The sequence below is a fragment of the Oncorhynchus kisutch genome, linkage group LG4 (assembly GCF_002021735.2).
Source record: "Oncorhynchus kisutch isolate 150728-3 linkage group LG4, Okis_V2, whole genome shotgun sequence".
Taxonomy (NCBI): domain Eukaryota; kingdom Metazoa; phylum Chordata; class Actinopteri; order Salmoniformes; family Salmonidae; genus Oncorhynchus; species Oncorhynchus kisutch.
In genome coordinates this window covers 60,011,300-60,026,925 of record NC_034177.2, presented here as the reverse complement: position 1 = coordinate 60,026,925, position 15,626 = coordinate 60,011,300, and the positions used below count along the sequence as shown (strand labels likewise).

The window sequence follows — 15,626 nt, the reverse complement described above, 5'->3', positions numbered from 1 at the left end:
GGCGTTGCGTTCTCATGGCTAGTGACGCAAAGTTCCCGCCAGTGTGAACGCGGACTGAGCTGTGCGCGGCAGGAGAGAGAGAAAGAGAAAGAGAGAAAAGTTATTGAGGAATAACGATTGATATTCTCTGTCGTTTATTTTATCGGCCTTCCCAAAAAATATTTACTGGTAAATAATGCCGTCGTCTCACGATTGGATAAACAAGCCATTGGGCGTTGTCGAAGCGATGTTTGGTAAGAAAACAAATGCAGTGGAAGAGGTGCTGCTAGCGAGACCATGCTGGTTCAGGAACTTAGCTAGCTAGCCACAGTTAGCTAGCTAGTTACGAGTTTGAAAACAGCTGATTTTCCAGAACAACAAACTGATGAGACTGGAATAACTTACTAATGTTAGCTAACATGGGGCTGCTTTAAAAGTGTGGCATGTGTTTTCGGAGGTCATTCATATTTAGTTGAATTTCTATTCTGTGTTATAATAGGTGGTTGTTTCTTATGATTGGTCAATACACATGTTTACGTCTCCCGTTTGTGGCGCTGTGACTTTCTGCTGATCAGTATGTATAATGCGGATGTGGTTTGTCTGTCGCTTCTGTTGTCCTGCAGCCCAGAGCAACTCTAACCCAGAATGGGAAGCAAAAGTGTTGGAATACTTCAAAGGGCAGCTGAGGGAAAAGGAATCTCATAGCTGGGTATGGACATTTTTAAAATGTCTCTGAAGAATGCTATTTATTCTCATTTGTCTAACATTGGTCACTGTGAACTAGCAGCACACTAAACACCTAAATGAATATAGAATCCAGCACACCCTTCCTTTGTACATATTTTTGTTTGTTTTCATTTCAGGTTCCTTCGCTAAATGATGTGCCCTTGCACTACTTGAAGCCCAACAGCCTTGTGAAATTCCGTTGTTTGGTCCAAGACATGTTTGATCCAGAGTTCTACATGGGAGTGTATGAGACTGTGGACCCCTCAACCAAGGCCAATGTAAGGCCTTAATCTCTTCCATTCCTTTGCTTCAGTAGCTGCAGAATGCACTATATTACACAGACACCTGCTGTCAGTGTTATCTGTAGGCATTTGCCTGCATGGGAATCTGCTAATGAGACTCTGAGAAATTCTAGGATGTTCGAGGTGCATTTCACCTAGCCCTGTGAGAACAACCCGTTTTAGTTTTGTAGATAGTTCATAGTCTATGTTCTTGTTGAAAGTGCAGTCAATTTACTGTAATTGGTGGAACTATATGGTAAGTAGGAAAATGTTTTTCCAATCTTGTTCTGTTCCTCCTGTCATTAGTTGTCTGTCTGACATTCTCAGGTGTTGAGATGTGGGAAGTACAAAGATGTCACAGAATGTGGGGTAAGCTCATCTCTCTAACATTGTCCAAGTTCAGCAGCAGCCATAGTTTGAAAGATGTGTAGCTAATGTATTAGACCTTTGCATGGCAGTCAGGGCAGGTCATTTTTACACAGAGCATGCAAGTGGTGTCAACAATGTAGATTTTAGTTTAAACCCAGGAGTGGTAGTGTTAAGATTCAAATTCACATGACTGCTCTTGATTACCTGTGTTCTTCAGGTGGATTTGAACTCCAGAAACACTGTGACTGCAGAGAGACAGACCTTCTATTGTGTCCCTATTCCAGGAGAGAGCCCTTGGGCTAAAGAGATATCCTTTCTTTCTGCTGTGATATACAGTGCCTTCTGAAAGTATTCAGACCCCTTGACTTTTACCACATTTTGTTACGTTACAGCATTATTCTAAAATGGATTGAAACATTTAAAACAAATCCCCAGCAATCTACACACACTAACCCATAATTACAAAGAAAGAAAAAAATGTTTTTAGACATTTTTGCAAATTTCTAAAAAATTAAGAAACAGAAATATCCCATTTACATCAGTATTCATACACTTTGCTATGAGACTCGAAATTGAGCTCAGGTGCATCCTGTTTCCATTGATCATCCTTGAGATGTTCTACAACTTGATTGGTGTCCACCTGTGGTAAATTCAATTGATTGGACTTGATTTGGAAGGCACACACCTGTCTATATAAGGTCCCACAGTTGTTAGTGCATGTCAGGGCAAAAACCAAGCCATGATGTGGAAGGAATTGTCCGTAGAGCTCAGACAGGATTGTGTCGATGCAAAGATCTGAAGAAGGGTACAAAACAAAAATGTCTGCGCCATTGAAGGTCCCCAATGACACAGTGGCCTCCATCATTCTTAAATGGAAGAATTTGAGACACCAAGACTCTTCCAAGAGCTGGCCTCCTGAGCAAACTGATCAATCAGGGGAGATGGGACTAGTTCAGGGAGGTGACCAAGAACCTGATGGTCACTTTGATAGAGCTCCAGAGTTCCTCTGTGGAGATGGGAGGACTTTACAGAAGGACAACCATCTCTGCAGCACTTCACCAATCTGGCCTTTATGGTGGAGTGGCCAGTCTCAGTAAAAGGAACATGACAGTCCGCTTGGTGTTTGCTAAAAAGGCACCCGAAGGACTCTCAGACCATGACAAACAAGATTCTCTGGTCTGATGAAACAAAGATTGCGCTCTTTGGCCTGAATGGCAAGCGTCACATCTGGAGGAAACCTGGCATCATCCCTATGGTGAATCATGGTGGTGGCAGCATCATGCTGTGGGGATGTTTTTCAGCAGCTGGGACTGGGAGACTAGTCCGGATCGAGGGAAAGATGTACAGAGAGATCCTTGATGAAACCCTGTTCCAGATCACTCAGGACCTCAGACTGGGGTGAAGCTTTACCTTCCAACAGGACAACGACCCTAAGCACACAGCTAAGACAACAGACAACTTATTAGTGGCTTCGGGATAAGTTTCTGATTGTCCTTGAGTGGCCAAGCAGAGCCCGGACTTGAACCCGATCGATCATGTCTAGAGAGACCTGAAAATAGCTGTGCAGCGACGCTCCCCATCCAACCTGACAGAGCTAGAGAGGATCTGCAGAGAAGAATTGGAGAAACTCCCCAAATACAGGTGTGCCAAGCCTGTAGTGTCGTACCCAAGAAGACTCAAGGCTGTAATTGCTGTAATCGCAAAGGTGCTTCAACAAAGTACTGAGTAAAGGGTCTGAATACTTAAGTAAATGTGATATTTCAGTTTTTATTTTTAATATATTTGCAAAAATTTCACAACCTGTTTTTGCTTTGTCATTATGGGGTATTGTGTATAGATTGTCCCCCGTCCCGTCCCCCCGCTCAATCAACATTAACAAAATGTGGTACCGGTCAAGATGTCTGAATACTTTCTGAATAATACACTGTATATTCAACAAAGCATTTTAATTTGGCTGTCTGCCAAAAGAGGGGCTTATCCCCCTCTGACTTTTTGGTCCAAATTTGGCTTTGAGCCTATGAATATGATTATGCAGTATGCTCTGTTATTATCCATGTTTGTTGAAATGAGTCAGAATTTTGCTCACTATTTGTGTAGGTGCAGTGGTTTGCCTAAATGGCTGTCTCAAGCTATGGAGTTGTTCTTAACTCTGCCACACAGCTATGGCTGTTCTAGTCAGGCAAGAGTTGTCCCATCCACCTCCTATGTCCCAAGCAGACAGAAGCGCAGTTACGAAGAGGACGACGACGACATGGACACACAACCCCAGAAGCAGAGAGAACCACACACAGGTGGGTACACACCCCTTACGAACTGCTTTACTTGGATGCATGTTTGAGACGTGTTCGTTAGGGCACACTGTAGCAAAACTTTTTAAATAAAACCCGACATGCATTCAGATAGTACCTCCCCGGTTTGGACAGTTTTTTTAATTTATTTTTTATTTTCATGCCTAGTGGGCATGACCCTGGCTGGTTATGACCCTGGCTGATTCAGCCAGGTTGAAGACTCAGTTTCAGCAGCACTACAGTGGTTCCTCATTTTTAAAGTTGCGTCATTCCGCAGTATAGTATGCTGTGTAATGCTTCGGTGAGTCACAGTGCTTTGCCATTAATGCTCATTTGAAACACCAGAGGGCATCTTTGAGCACGTCCGCTCCATCTAGTCTTTTTTATCCTTCTTTTATTAACGAAAATGGTGAACAAACACTGTATGCTTTCCATTGGATATACAGTATATACATCATGACCTATTATACAGTAGTTTTGTTGGTCGGGCTTTGATTTAACTTTCGTCGGGGCAAATGAGGTCTGTGATATTGAGTTAGAAATGTCAGGTGTTCGTCTTGTCAGGTGAACTGTTGTGTCCTCGTCTTTTGGTCTGATCATTTAATTCAAGCGTTTTAGTTATAAAAAATAAGTAACGTAGGTAGCCTTGAATAATTAAACAACAAATGAACTGCATGTTGGCTGATAATTGCAGTCATGAATGCATATGACTGCTTATAATCTTTCCTGTACTATTGTTGTATTTGTTGTGTTCCAAATGGTCTGACTTTTTTCAGTAGTGCATTTCCTTCTCTGCTGCCAATTGCCAGGTATCTCAATTCTTATTAGCTAATGCCCATCACATGGTCGGGTCCTTCTCGCAGACATTGCCGCTTCAAAGCAGGCTACAAGTGAAGACCGACTGATGCAACGGAGCGCGTAATGTAACAAAATGTGGGAAAATTCAAGTGGTCTGAATACTTTTCAAAGTGCATTCAGAAAGTATTCAGACCCTGTGACTTTATCCACATTTTGTTACAGCCTTGTTCTAAAATTGATTTAATCATCAATCTACACACAATACCCCAAAATGGAAAATCAAAAACGTGTTTTTAGATGTTTCTGCAAATGTTATAAAAGTATTCAGACCCTTTACTTAGTACTTTGTTGATGCCCCTTTGGCAGTGATTACATCCTTGAGTCTTTTTGGGTATGACGCTACAAGCTTGGCACACCTGTATTTGGGGAGTTTCGCACAATACCCCATAATGACAAAGCGAAAACATGTTTATAGAAATTTGTGCACTTTTTTTAAATAACAGAAACCTTATTTACACAAGTATTCAGGCCCTTTGCTGTGAGTCGAAATTGAGCTCAGCTGCATCCTGTTCCCATTGATCATCCTTGAGATGTTTCTACAACTTGATTGCGGTTGACAGTGCATTTATTTCAGAGCAAAAACCAAGCCATGAGGTCGAAGGAGTTGTCCGTGGAGCTCCGAGACAGGATTGCGTCGAGGCACAGGTTTGGGGAAGGGTACCAAAAAATGTCTGCGGCAATGAAGGTCCCCAAGAACACAAGGGCCTCCATCATTCTTAAATGGAGGAAGTTTGGAACCGTCAATGGTCTTCCTTGAGCTGGCCACCCGGCCAAACTGAGCAATTGGGGGAGAAGGGCCTTGGTCAGGGAGATGACCAAGAACCAAGTGGTCACTCTGACAGAGCTCCAGAGTTCCTCTGTGGAGATGGTTGAACTTCTGAGAGGTTCTCCCATCTCTGCAGCACTCCATCCAGGCCTTTATGGTAGAGTGGCCAGACGGAAGCCACTCTTCAGTAAAAGGCACATGACAGCCCGCTTGGAGTTTGCCAAAAGGCACTTAAAGGACTCTGACCATGAGAAACAAGATTCTCTGGTCTGATGAAACCAAGATTGAACTCTTTGGCCTGAATGCCAAGCGTCACGTCTTGAGGAAACCTGCACCATCCCTACGGTGTGAAGCATGGGGGTGGCAGCATTAAGCTGTGGGGATGTTTTTCAGCGACTGAAAGACTAGTCAGGATCAAGGCATAGATGAATGGTATAAAGTACAGAGAGATCCTTGATGAAAACCTGGTCTAGAGCGCTCAGGACCTCAGACTGGGGTGACGGTTGAACTTCCAAAAAGGAAAACGACCCTAAGCTCAAAGCCAAGACAACACAGGAGTTGCTTCGGGAAAAGTGTCAATCTCCTTGATTGACCCAGTCTGAGCCTGGACTTGAACCCGATCCAACATCTCTGGCAAGACCTGAAAATAGCTGTGCAGCAACTCAGCCCATCCAACCTGACAGACCTTGAGAGGATCTGCATAGAAGAATGGGAGAAACACCCCAAATACAGGTGTGCCAAGCTTGTAGTGTCATACCCAAGAAGACTTGATGCTGTAATCGCAGCCAAACGTACTTCAACAAAGTACTGAGTAAAGGGTCTGAATACTTATGTAAATGTGATATTTCAGTTTTTATATTTTTAATAAATGTTTTTATTTGTCGTCGTGGTATTGTGTGTAGATGAATACATTTTAGAATAAGACTGTAACGTAACACCCGGCCTGCAGTTGAGGCATCGCCAGCTGTGAACTCTGCTGCATGCTCTTAATTATTTTCTGATATGTTGGTATTCATAACCTTATTTAACCACTTCTCCCCTAACCCGGATGACGCTGGGCCAAATAGTGCGCCGCCAAATGGGTCTCCCGGTCGCTGCCGGCTGCGCCACAGCTTGGGATTGAACCAGGATCTGTAGTGATGCAGTGCCTTAGACCACTACACCACTCGGGAGGCCCCCAATTCTTATATTTTTGAGTGATGTGATTGGCAATGCACTGAATCATACAGCAGGAATTTTGATAATGTTACCGTTTATATCAACATACTCGCCGCTCCCGTTCAACTCTAAATCGCTTTTGTGTGCGCACCAAATAGATAATTTGAAGTAACAAGTTAATTAAATAATTGAAAGGAAAATGTGATTTATTTATTAGCCTAGTGGTTATTAATATTTTCGGTTTGAATTATGTGGGTTATAATAAATTGACATTTTTAGGGGTTGATGCATTTTTTGTGAGGGGAAAATCAGGTCTGTGATATTGTCTTAGAAATGTAGAACCATAGAGGACTTCAGCCTTGAATTCATTTCAAGTTGGCCCTTTTTGGCACTTTTAATATAGGTCAGTCGGTGATCTGTATCCTAAACTGTAGCCCAAATTGGGGGATTTTTCTCACCTAGCCGAGCTATTAGACTAACCCTTTGTAAATTAATGGAGGTGGGAATTTTTCTGTCCGAGTCTCTCTCCTCTTGCGCTTGAGTCCTGCATTGGGCAAAAAAAAAATCAGCTGGGGGGTGGTCCCATAGTTGAGAGGGAACTTGGGTAAATACAATGGCGCAATTACACTTGACATGTGGATTCCGCTAAAAAATATATAGTTTAAATATGAGTGGGTGCTCGTGGAGAGGGTGCTATTTACCATGGAGTGGGACAGTTCCCAGCTCAGAACTGCAGATAAAATAAGCGTTTGCCAGCTTTTGTGAAAAAAATACTTATGAATCTTGTTGAGTTCCTCGATTGCGTCGGAGGCCACACGCCTCGGAAGCAAGCAAACAGCCGACTCTTCACTAGATCACTATATGGTTCCTAGGGATAAAGAGTCACCTACAGATGGATTTTGTGGTGTCGGAGAGAAGCCAGCCTGCGACCACGCACGTTGGAGGACGTCTTTTTCCTGCACAGCAATTTGAAGAAATCAAGAGTGATGAAAGTTTAGTTTTTAGTAGCTTTCGCTGTATTAGAAGGCTCTTTTCAAAGCGATTTGAATTGTCAATGTGCCGCATTGTGGAAGACAATATATATCGAGGCGTTGTTTCTGTTCAGCCAAGTGTTGAATAGACATGCAGACAAATTAATTGATGCAGGAGAAGTGGAATAATAATCACATAAAGCATTTTGGCTAAATCAATTTGTTATTTTGTTGGGTAATGGATTGACTCTCGGAACTCCATAAATCAGCTTTTTTCCTCCTTGAGTATAATCATTCATTCAGAAGGTTAAACCCACAGGTCTGAGGTCAGCAGTCAATTCCTCCTTGAGTATAATCATTCATTCAGAAGGTTAAACCCACAGGTCTGAGGTCGGCAGTCAATTCAATTAGATTACCGGGTTTATTTTTCGTTAGGTAAAAATAATCCATGCCGCCTCTCAATGTTATAAAGTGTCAAAGTTATTGGGCGGAGTTAGAAAGTTGTCTGTCAGAAGTATTACAATGGAAATGTGGTGTTTAATCTGTCTTGTCAGCGCACTTCAAGACGTGGTATATGAAGGTGCGTGCAGTGAGATTACCCGATGGGTTGGAGGAGACTTTTCTTGTCGATCATCTTGAGAGAGAGAATGTATACTTAAGTGGAGATCAACCGATATTCCATTAACACGACGGAAAGGTCAGGCTTTATTATCTAAATGTTGAAAGTGCGTGGGCCACGGAGAGGAACAAAATGGTGCCGTTTGGGGCCATGTGGTGGAGAGTCATGATGGGGGGGGGGGGTGAGCATGTGGAGCTGAGCGGGTGTGATGTCATTGATCATTGTGTGATGTTTTTGTCATGTAAAAAAAATCGGGAAAATTACAGCTCCCAAACACGAATCTGATTTTGAATGGGATTTATTTGATTTCTTTCGTTTACATTCTTCATTGTAACCATAATGTCACAAATAATTGAAGATTAACAAAAAAAAATTAGACTATAGAGCTCTTTATTAGACTATAAGAAAGAATGTCTTATTTTGATCCAGGGCCACAAATGAGTGAGTTAGTGGGCCCCAAAAATAGCCTACTAAATAGGCAAAGCCTAAACGAATACATTCAATTGTCTAAATAAACAAGTACATTTTATTAATAAATAAAACTAATGAAATTGCTCAGCTCTTGAAAATATGGGCAACCTTTTTCCGTCCGTATCCTCGCAGGACTCCTTCAGTTTCTTCTTCACATCAGCAAAGGAGGACTCCTCCATGTTTCAGAAACTCTCTTCATCAAGAGGGGCTATCGGTATTTCCACACTGTGGTTAAATGAAGCCAGTTTGTATTCTTCTCGATGGAGAGAAACCAAAAGCACAATCGGTGTTCTAACTCCCCCTTGTGATCGTGTGGCGCAATGATGGAATGATGCAATTTACCACTATCTGCCATAGTGTCGAGGCATGAACGCAACTTTTGAATTGAGAAACCACCATACCAACCGTTCTCTCTTCTATTTACAGAGCCCCATGGCAACGGGGACTCCAAGCGGCAGGAGACCGAAGCCCCCTCCAGCCAGACAACTGCCCCCTCAGACTGTTCCTCCCATCTGGACCTCAACTTTCCCCTGCCGGGGGAGAGGGGCCCAGCCTGTCTAGTGAAGGTAAAACGAACCAAATCATCCTGGGTGATTTTCAGGCCCAGCCTGTCCAGTGGTTGATTAATATTATATTTTGCCTGGGTTCTGTAACTAGCCTATTTGTGTGTCAGAATAGTCAAGTGATTCCAAAGATCCCATTTGGCTCGGACTCACCAGGTGCTCTGTTGACAGGTCTATGAGGGGTTGGACAGCTTCAAACTGAACGACACACTGGAGATCTACGGGATTCTCTCCGTCAACCCAGTCCTGACTGTGCTGGGCGAAGAAAAGTAAGGCGCTTGACTTTGTTTTTAAATTAGTTTTCTTTTTTAAATAATTTAAAATCAATATAAATGTACCCCCCTTTTTCTCCCCAATTTCATGGTATCTATAGTAGTTACTATCTTGTCTCATCGCTACAACTCCCGTGCGGGCTCGGGAGAGACAAAGGTCGAGAGCCATGCGTCCTCCGAAACACAACCCAACCAAGCCGCACTGCTTCTTAACACAGCGCGCATCCAACCCGGAAGCCAGCCGCACCAATGTGTCGGAGGAAACACTGTGCACCTAGCGACCTGGTCAGCGTGCGCTACGCCCGGCCCGCCACAGGAGTCGCTAGTGTGCGATGAGACAAGGATATCCCGACCGGCCAAACCGGGTTAGGGAGGGTTTAGCCTGGGCTCGAACCCAGAGTCTCTTGTGGCACAGCGATGCAGATGCTCCACCCGGGAGGCCCCTTGTTTTAGTTGTGTTTTGTGCATCCGTATTGCTCACAGCATTGTGTATCCACACAGAGACCCCTCGTTGTTGCTGCTAAACCCCACCGAGAGTATGGAGACTCCAGAGGAACAGAGAGCTCATGACCCCCCTGCTTCCCTGGTGCCCCGTCTCCACATGCTGTACGCCCGCCCCCTGCAACACAACAACCCTCTTCTGCCCTCTGCTCCCACAGAGGACCAAAGCGCCTGTAAGACTGGGACACATCACAATATACATTTACTTGTCTTCACTGAGGGGCGGTGCATTTCTCCCACTGACATCAATTAATGATTTATGCGACAAACAAAAAAATCTATTTGGACCTGCTTTAAAAACAAAACAAATCTAATTATAGGGTTCCTTAACTGTTCTGTGGAGTGTCTGTTTTAAACTTTTGTCTCCCCTTCTCAGTTGTATCCTCTTTCCTGGTTGAGATGGCATCGGTGAGGGCAGAGCTGCTCGCTTACCTCACCCACGTTCTTCTGGGAGACGGACTGGCTGCCGAGTACCTCTTACTGCACCTCATCTCTAACGTGTGCGTGTGCCCTCCATACACAAAGGGATGGTTTCCCAAAACCCAGCGTGAGCTTACTCCTGGCCTAAAACAATTTAGTGGACGTTCTCCATTTGAGAATGATTTTTTTAACCCAGGACGAGGCTTAATCTGGGTCCGGGGAAACCGTGCCAGAGATATACGATGTCTATTTTCATTTCTCTATTTATGACTCTTATCTGTAGTGCATAGTAAGTACCACCGCTACTCTTTATTGTAACAAGCTCCTCAAGGTGGTTCCTGATAGTGATTGTGTGGGTCTCTGTATTCACAGGTATACCAGGCGGGATGTCCTGCCTTTGGGCAAATTCACCCTGAATCTGAGTGGCTGCCCGCTCAACTCCTACACAGAGCGACTCTATCAGATCGTCCAACAGCTGGTGCCTTGTGTGAGTTAATATTCTTTATCGTGGCCCGCGTTAAATCAACTGGTTTGACTGTTTGAGATTTTGAATTGAGATGTCGCAGCAGGTTTTGGGTGCCACTAGTAATTGAGATTAAAATTTGAGTAGAACAGTAACTCCAGACAGAAGTATGGCAGTACAGTGTCTTCATTTGTCATGACTAAATGAATTTATCCTTCCACGTAAGAATAGAGTAGAATAGAGTCTGGCAATAGTGAAAGAAGGCACACTTTGTAGATCTCTAGGATGACAATTAGGGATCCATGGGCTTGAGGGTTGTTCCAAATCTGAGGGGAGTGGCTTTGGAATTTGACAGTTTGAATGTATACATATCCCAGAGAGAAATGTGCTTGCAAACATACACTACCGTTCAAAAGTTTGGGGGTCACGTAGAAATGTCCTTGTTTATGAAAGAGAACCCCCCCCCCCCCCATTTTAAAATAACATCACATTGATCAGAAATAGAGTGTAGACATTGTTAATGTTGTAAATGCCTATTGTAGCTGGAAACAGCTGATTTAAATGTTTTTATTTATTTATATCTACATAGGCGTAGAGAGGCCCATTATCAGCAACCATCACTCCTGTGTTCCAATGGCACGTTGTGTTAGCTAATCCAAGTTTATCATTACAAAAGGCTAATTGATCATTAGAAAATCCTTTTGCAATTATGTTAGCACAGCTGAAAACTGTTGTTCTGATTAAAGAAGCAATAAAACTGGCCTTTAAACTAGTTGAGTATCTGGAGCATCATAATTTGTGTTTGATTATAGGCTCAAAATGGCCAGAAACAAAGACCTTTCTTCTGAAACTCGTCAGTCTATTCTTGTTCTGAGAAATGGAGGCTATTCCATGTGAGAAATTGCCAAGAAACTGAAGGTCTCATACAACGCTGTGTACTTCTCACTTCACAGAACAGCACAAACGGGCTCTAACCATAATAGATAGTTTGAGAAACAGACCCCTCACAAATCCTCAACTGGCAGCTTCATTAAATAGTACCTGTAAAACACCAGTCTCAAGACCAATGATGGTCTAGGGCAAGGCCCATTTAGTTCCAGTGAAGGAAAATCTTAACGCTACAGCGTACAATGACATTCTAGACGATTCCGTGCTTCCAACTTTCTGGCAACAGTTTGGGGAAGGCTCTTTCCTATTTCAGCATGACAATGCCCCCGTGCACAAAGCGAGGTCCATACAGAAGTGGTTTGTTGAGATAGGTGTGGAAAAACTTGACTGGCCTGCACACAGCCTTGACTTCAACTCCATTGAACACCTTTGGGATGAATTGGACCGCCGACTGCGAGCCAGGCCTAATTGCTCAACATCTGTGCCCGACTTCACTAATGCTCTTGTGGCTGAATGGAAGCAAGTCCCCGTGGCAATGTTCCAACATCTAGTGTAAAGCCTCCCCAGAAGAGTGGAGGCTGTTATAGCAGTAAAGAGGAGATCAACTCCATATAAATCCCTGTGATCTTTGGAATGAGATGTTTGACAAACAGGTGTCCACATACTTTTGGTCATGTAGTGTACATTGCATGAATATAACCTATCGCACAACATGCATTACAAGACTTGAACCGGCAGACAATTTATCGATGTACGTTAAAGTAACTTTGGTTACTGTTTTTCTTCTCCCCGGTAGTCATACCGTCTCAGTATGAGCCTCCACACAATGAACAGCATGCGTCTGGTGCCTAAGAAGGACTATGTGGCCAACCGGCTGGTGAGTGGAGCCTTGCAGCTGGCCAGGAACACCTCCCTCTTCCTTGATGAGACGCAGCTGGAGCAGGGTCAACTGGACAGCTCAGGTAAGAGGGGGCACTGTGAACTACTGGCCGCCACTAGGGCAAGAAACTGAGGCCCTGCCCAGAAACAACTTTTAAGCTCGGACACTTGTGTAGATTTGATAGGTGTTCATAATGTGGCGATTGCTCCGCCTTGCCCTCTGATATGCTAGGTGGAATTTTCCACATTGCTTGTACCTGTCGTATCCTCTCAGATCTCCACAAGTGGGGATAGGTGGCAGAGACAAGGGGTTGTTTCTGGGCAGCGCGAAATAACTACAGCGACTGGGAGCACATGTATCGGGCGCAGCATGTATCGGCGACTGGGAGCACATGTATCGGGCACAGCATGTATCGGGAGTGCCTCTAGCTGTCGTGTGCGAAGTCCGGGGTATATTAATGAATTCATTTGGTTTACCAATTACGGTAGTGCAATGTCATGTAAATCCGTTGGAAATAGCTTTGTGCCGTGGCGAGATGTCCATAGATATCCGTGTGTGCTGTAGGTGTGCGGAACATCACAGCCCTGGGGAACCTGATCTCTTGGCAGAAGGTTGATTATGACTTCAGCTACCACCAGATGGAATTCCCCTGCAATATTAACGTGCTCGTCACATCAGAGGGCCGATCGCTGCTGCCGGTGAGTACAAAAAAAGAGGGTCTGAGGAGGCAAGGCCCACACACCAGAGGGCGTAAGAGGTGTGTGTGTGTGTGTGTGTGTGTGTCCGCAGAGGTTAGGTTTCAGCCAGGATGTCAGGAGACTGACACGTGTCAAATGCCATGGGGTTGTTTCCAACCAGCGCCATCATGCTGCCCCCTTCTCGCTGCCCATTGGTCTCCCCCCAGCCCCTAGCAGCGCCGTGGTCTGGCTTTAGAACTTGGCCTCACTGTGTTGCAAACGGCCAAAGGAATGCGCTGTGTGCTATTTCTGTGTGTTTGGTGGAATGGAGTTGCTATGGCTGCAGCTGTGCCACCGGGACAATCCTGGCCAGAGGCGTCGGGATTGGGCCGTCTATCAGGCCACGCCACTGTGAAGGGCAGGGTGAATGTGTCATAAACAACTGTGGGAGCAGATGGTCACAAGTTCATCTTCCTTGTCGATGATGAGTCCCGTGTTGCGAATGTGAAATTAGCTGCTGAAGTTCTATATACACACACCCAACTCGGGTTTAAGTGAACCAGTGCTCACCAGCACCAGAGGTTTGAAATCAAGCCCTCGACTTGAGGACTTCCCGCAAATACCTCGTCAACATATTTGTCACACTCCCATTGACTGGATGGTCTGAATCTTTCTCGGGCCGTTACAGGAAATAACCCCCCTCGTGTGATGGGTTTATCATAGAATCTCTGCTCCCATTCCACAGTCAGACTGCCAGGTGCCCCTACAGCCCCAAGTGACCCCACCCAACATGGAGGAGTATCTCACTACCATCCACATGGCACAGTTCACATCACAGATTAACAAGTTCCGTGTGTACCTGAGTCTGGCCCGTACCCTCGACTACAGCATCTCTGATGAGGTCACCAAGGTGAATGCTACTTTTGATTTTTCAGATTTCCAACCTTTGTTATGAACCCAGCTTCTGTGCTGAATGCATATTGAATAGTTAAGCTCAGTCAAGGTGTTTTGTTTTATGTCGTGGTAAGGTATCATGTTTACAAGACCTGTGGTTACTCTGACCACTCCCTCTATTTTCTATAGACATGAGCCTACTTTGTTTCTTATTTTTGTTAAATCTTATTCAGTTGCCTTGTTACTGTTTTCCACAGGCAGTTGAGGATGACTTTGTTGACATGCGCAAAGATGACCCCCAGAGCGTCACCGCAGAGGACCTGCATAGGATGCTTGTCGTCGCAAGGTACGTGGGAAGATATTCAGCCATGCTTGTCCTGACGTCTTAATTCAGCATAACATGCTCCTCAAGTTAAGAAATCATTTTCTGTAGCTAAATCGGCATAACGTTTGTCCCCAGGTTGCTCTCCTTAAGTTTGGGACAGACCACCCTTTCCCGAGATGGATGGATGAGAGCCAAGCACATAGACATGCTTCGCAGGAGCAGGACCGAACAACAGAAGAGTCTCAATGGCAACGAGCCTTAATCACAAACACCCCATCCGGTGTGGATATAAAAAAAAAAAATGTTATGTGGAACAAACATTTTTCATTTTGATACCAGAAAAGCAATTTCTTTTTTGAAAAGTTACACCTTAATAAAACGTATGTACAAAAGTTTTTGTTCTTTTTGCGTAGCACTGGGATTGTATTTAGCTTTTTTTGCTTCAGTGTTGGGAGATCAGGTTAAGCTTTTTATCAGTTGTCATATTTGCAATTTCTTGATAAGAACATTTTAAAATCCTGGCAAAAGAAATGACAGGACTAATTGTTACTGTGGGATGTTTTCAGTGCTTTGTATGTTACTGCCTTGAACTCCATTGAAGTACTGTTTACGTTTGGGATTCAATCCAGGTAAATTTGAACTAACGCAGAATATGCTAAGCCAATGTTGACTTTCCTCCCCTTACTCTAGACCAAATGTTGTAGGTTTTAGATGAACATGTTGGATCTGGTACTGAAAGTATATGTAAATAGGGCATTTTGAGATCATATTTTATTCTCCCCATCTTATGCCTGAAAGTTCTCAGGAGTCAATACATTGATCATGATTTGCCGAATGACCTTCCCCAAAATGTAATTCTTGCTTTATGGGATCAGTTTGTGAATGATTGTTTGACTCATTAAAATATGGATAGCTTGCCATTTGTTTTTTTGTGCAAATTATTTTTAGGGACACTCTGGAATGCATATATCCATTATACAGTACCAGTCAAAAGTTTGGACACACCTATGGTACTTGAGGGATTTCTTTTTTTTTTTTTTACTATTTGCTACAGTGTAGAATATTAGTGTAGACATCAAAACACATGCAATTATGTAACCAAAAGTGTAAAACAAATCTAAATATTTTGATATTCTTCAAAGGAGACACCCTTTGTCTAAACAGCTTTGCACACTTGTCATTCTCTCAACCAGCTTCATGAGGTAGTAATCTGTAATGTGGAAAATTAAGAAATTTGAACGTTTCAAGTGCAGTCGC

The 15,626-nt window shown here is 43.8% G+C and overlaps 1 protein-coding gene across 1 annotated transcript; it reads left to right on the top strand.

Annotated features, from left to right (window-relative positions):
• Positions 1-2: 2 nt before the first annotated feature.
• On the top strand, positions 3-15,289 carry mcmbp (minichromosome maintenance complex binding protein). Its single transcript, XM_020481467.2, has 16 exons — positions 3-233; positions 603-688; positions 843-983; positions 1,314-1,355; positions 1,573-1,662; positions 3,514-3,646; positions 8,913-9,052; positions 9,221-9,318; positions 9,823-9,995; positions 10,199-10,322; positions 10,615-10,729; positions 12,390-12,555; positions 13,038-13,171; positions 13,896-14,060; positions 14,302-14,390; positions 14,505-15,289. Exons 1-16 carry the CDS (start codon positions 176-178, stop codon positions 14,629-14,631), a joined length of 1,881 nt encoding a protein of 626 aa, XP_020337056.1. The 5' UTR covers positions 3-175; the 3' UTR covers positions 14,632-15,289.
• Positions 15,290-15,626: the final 337 nt, after the last annotated feature.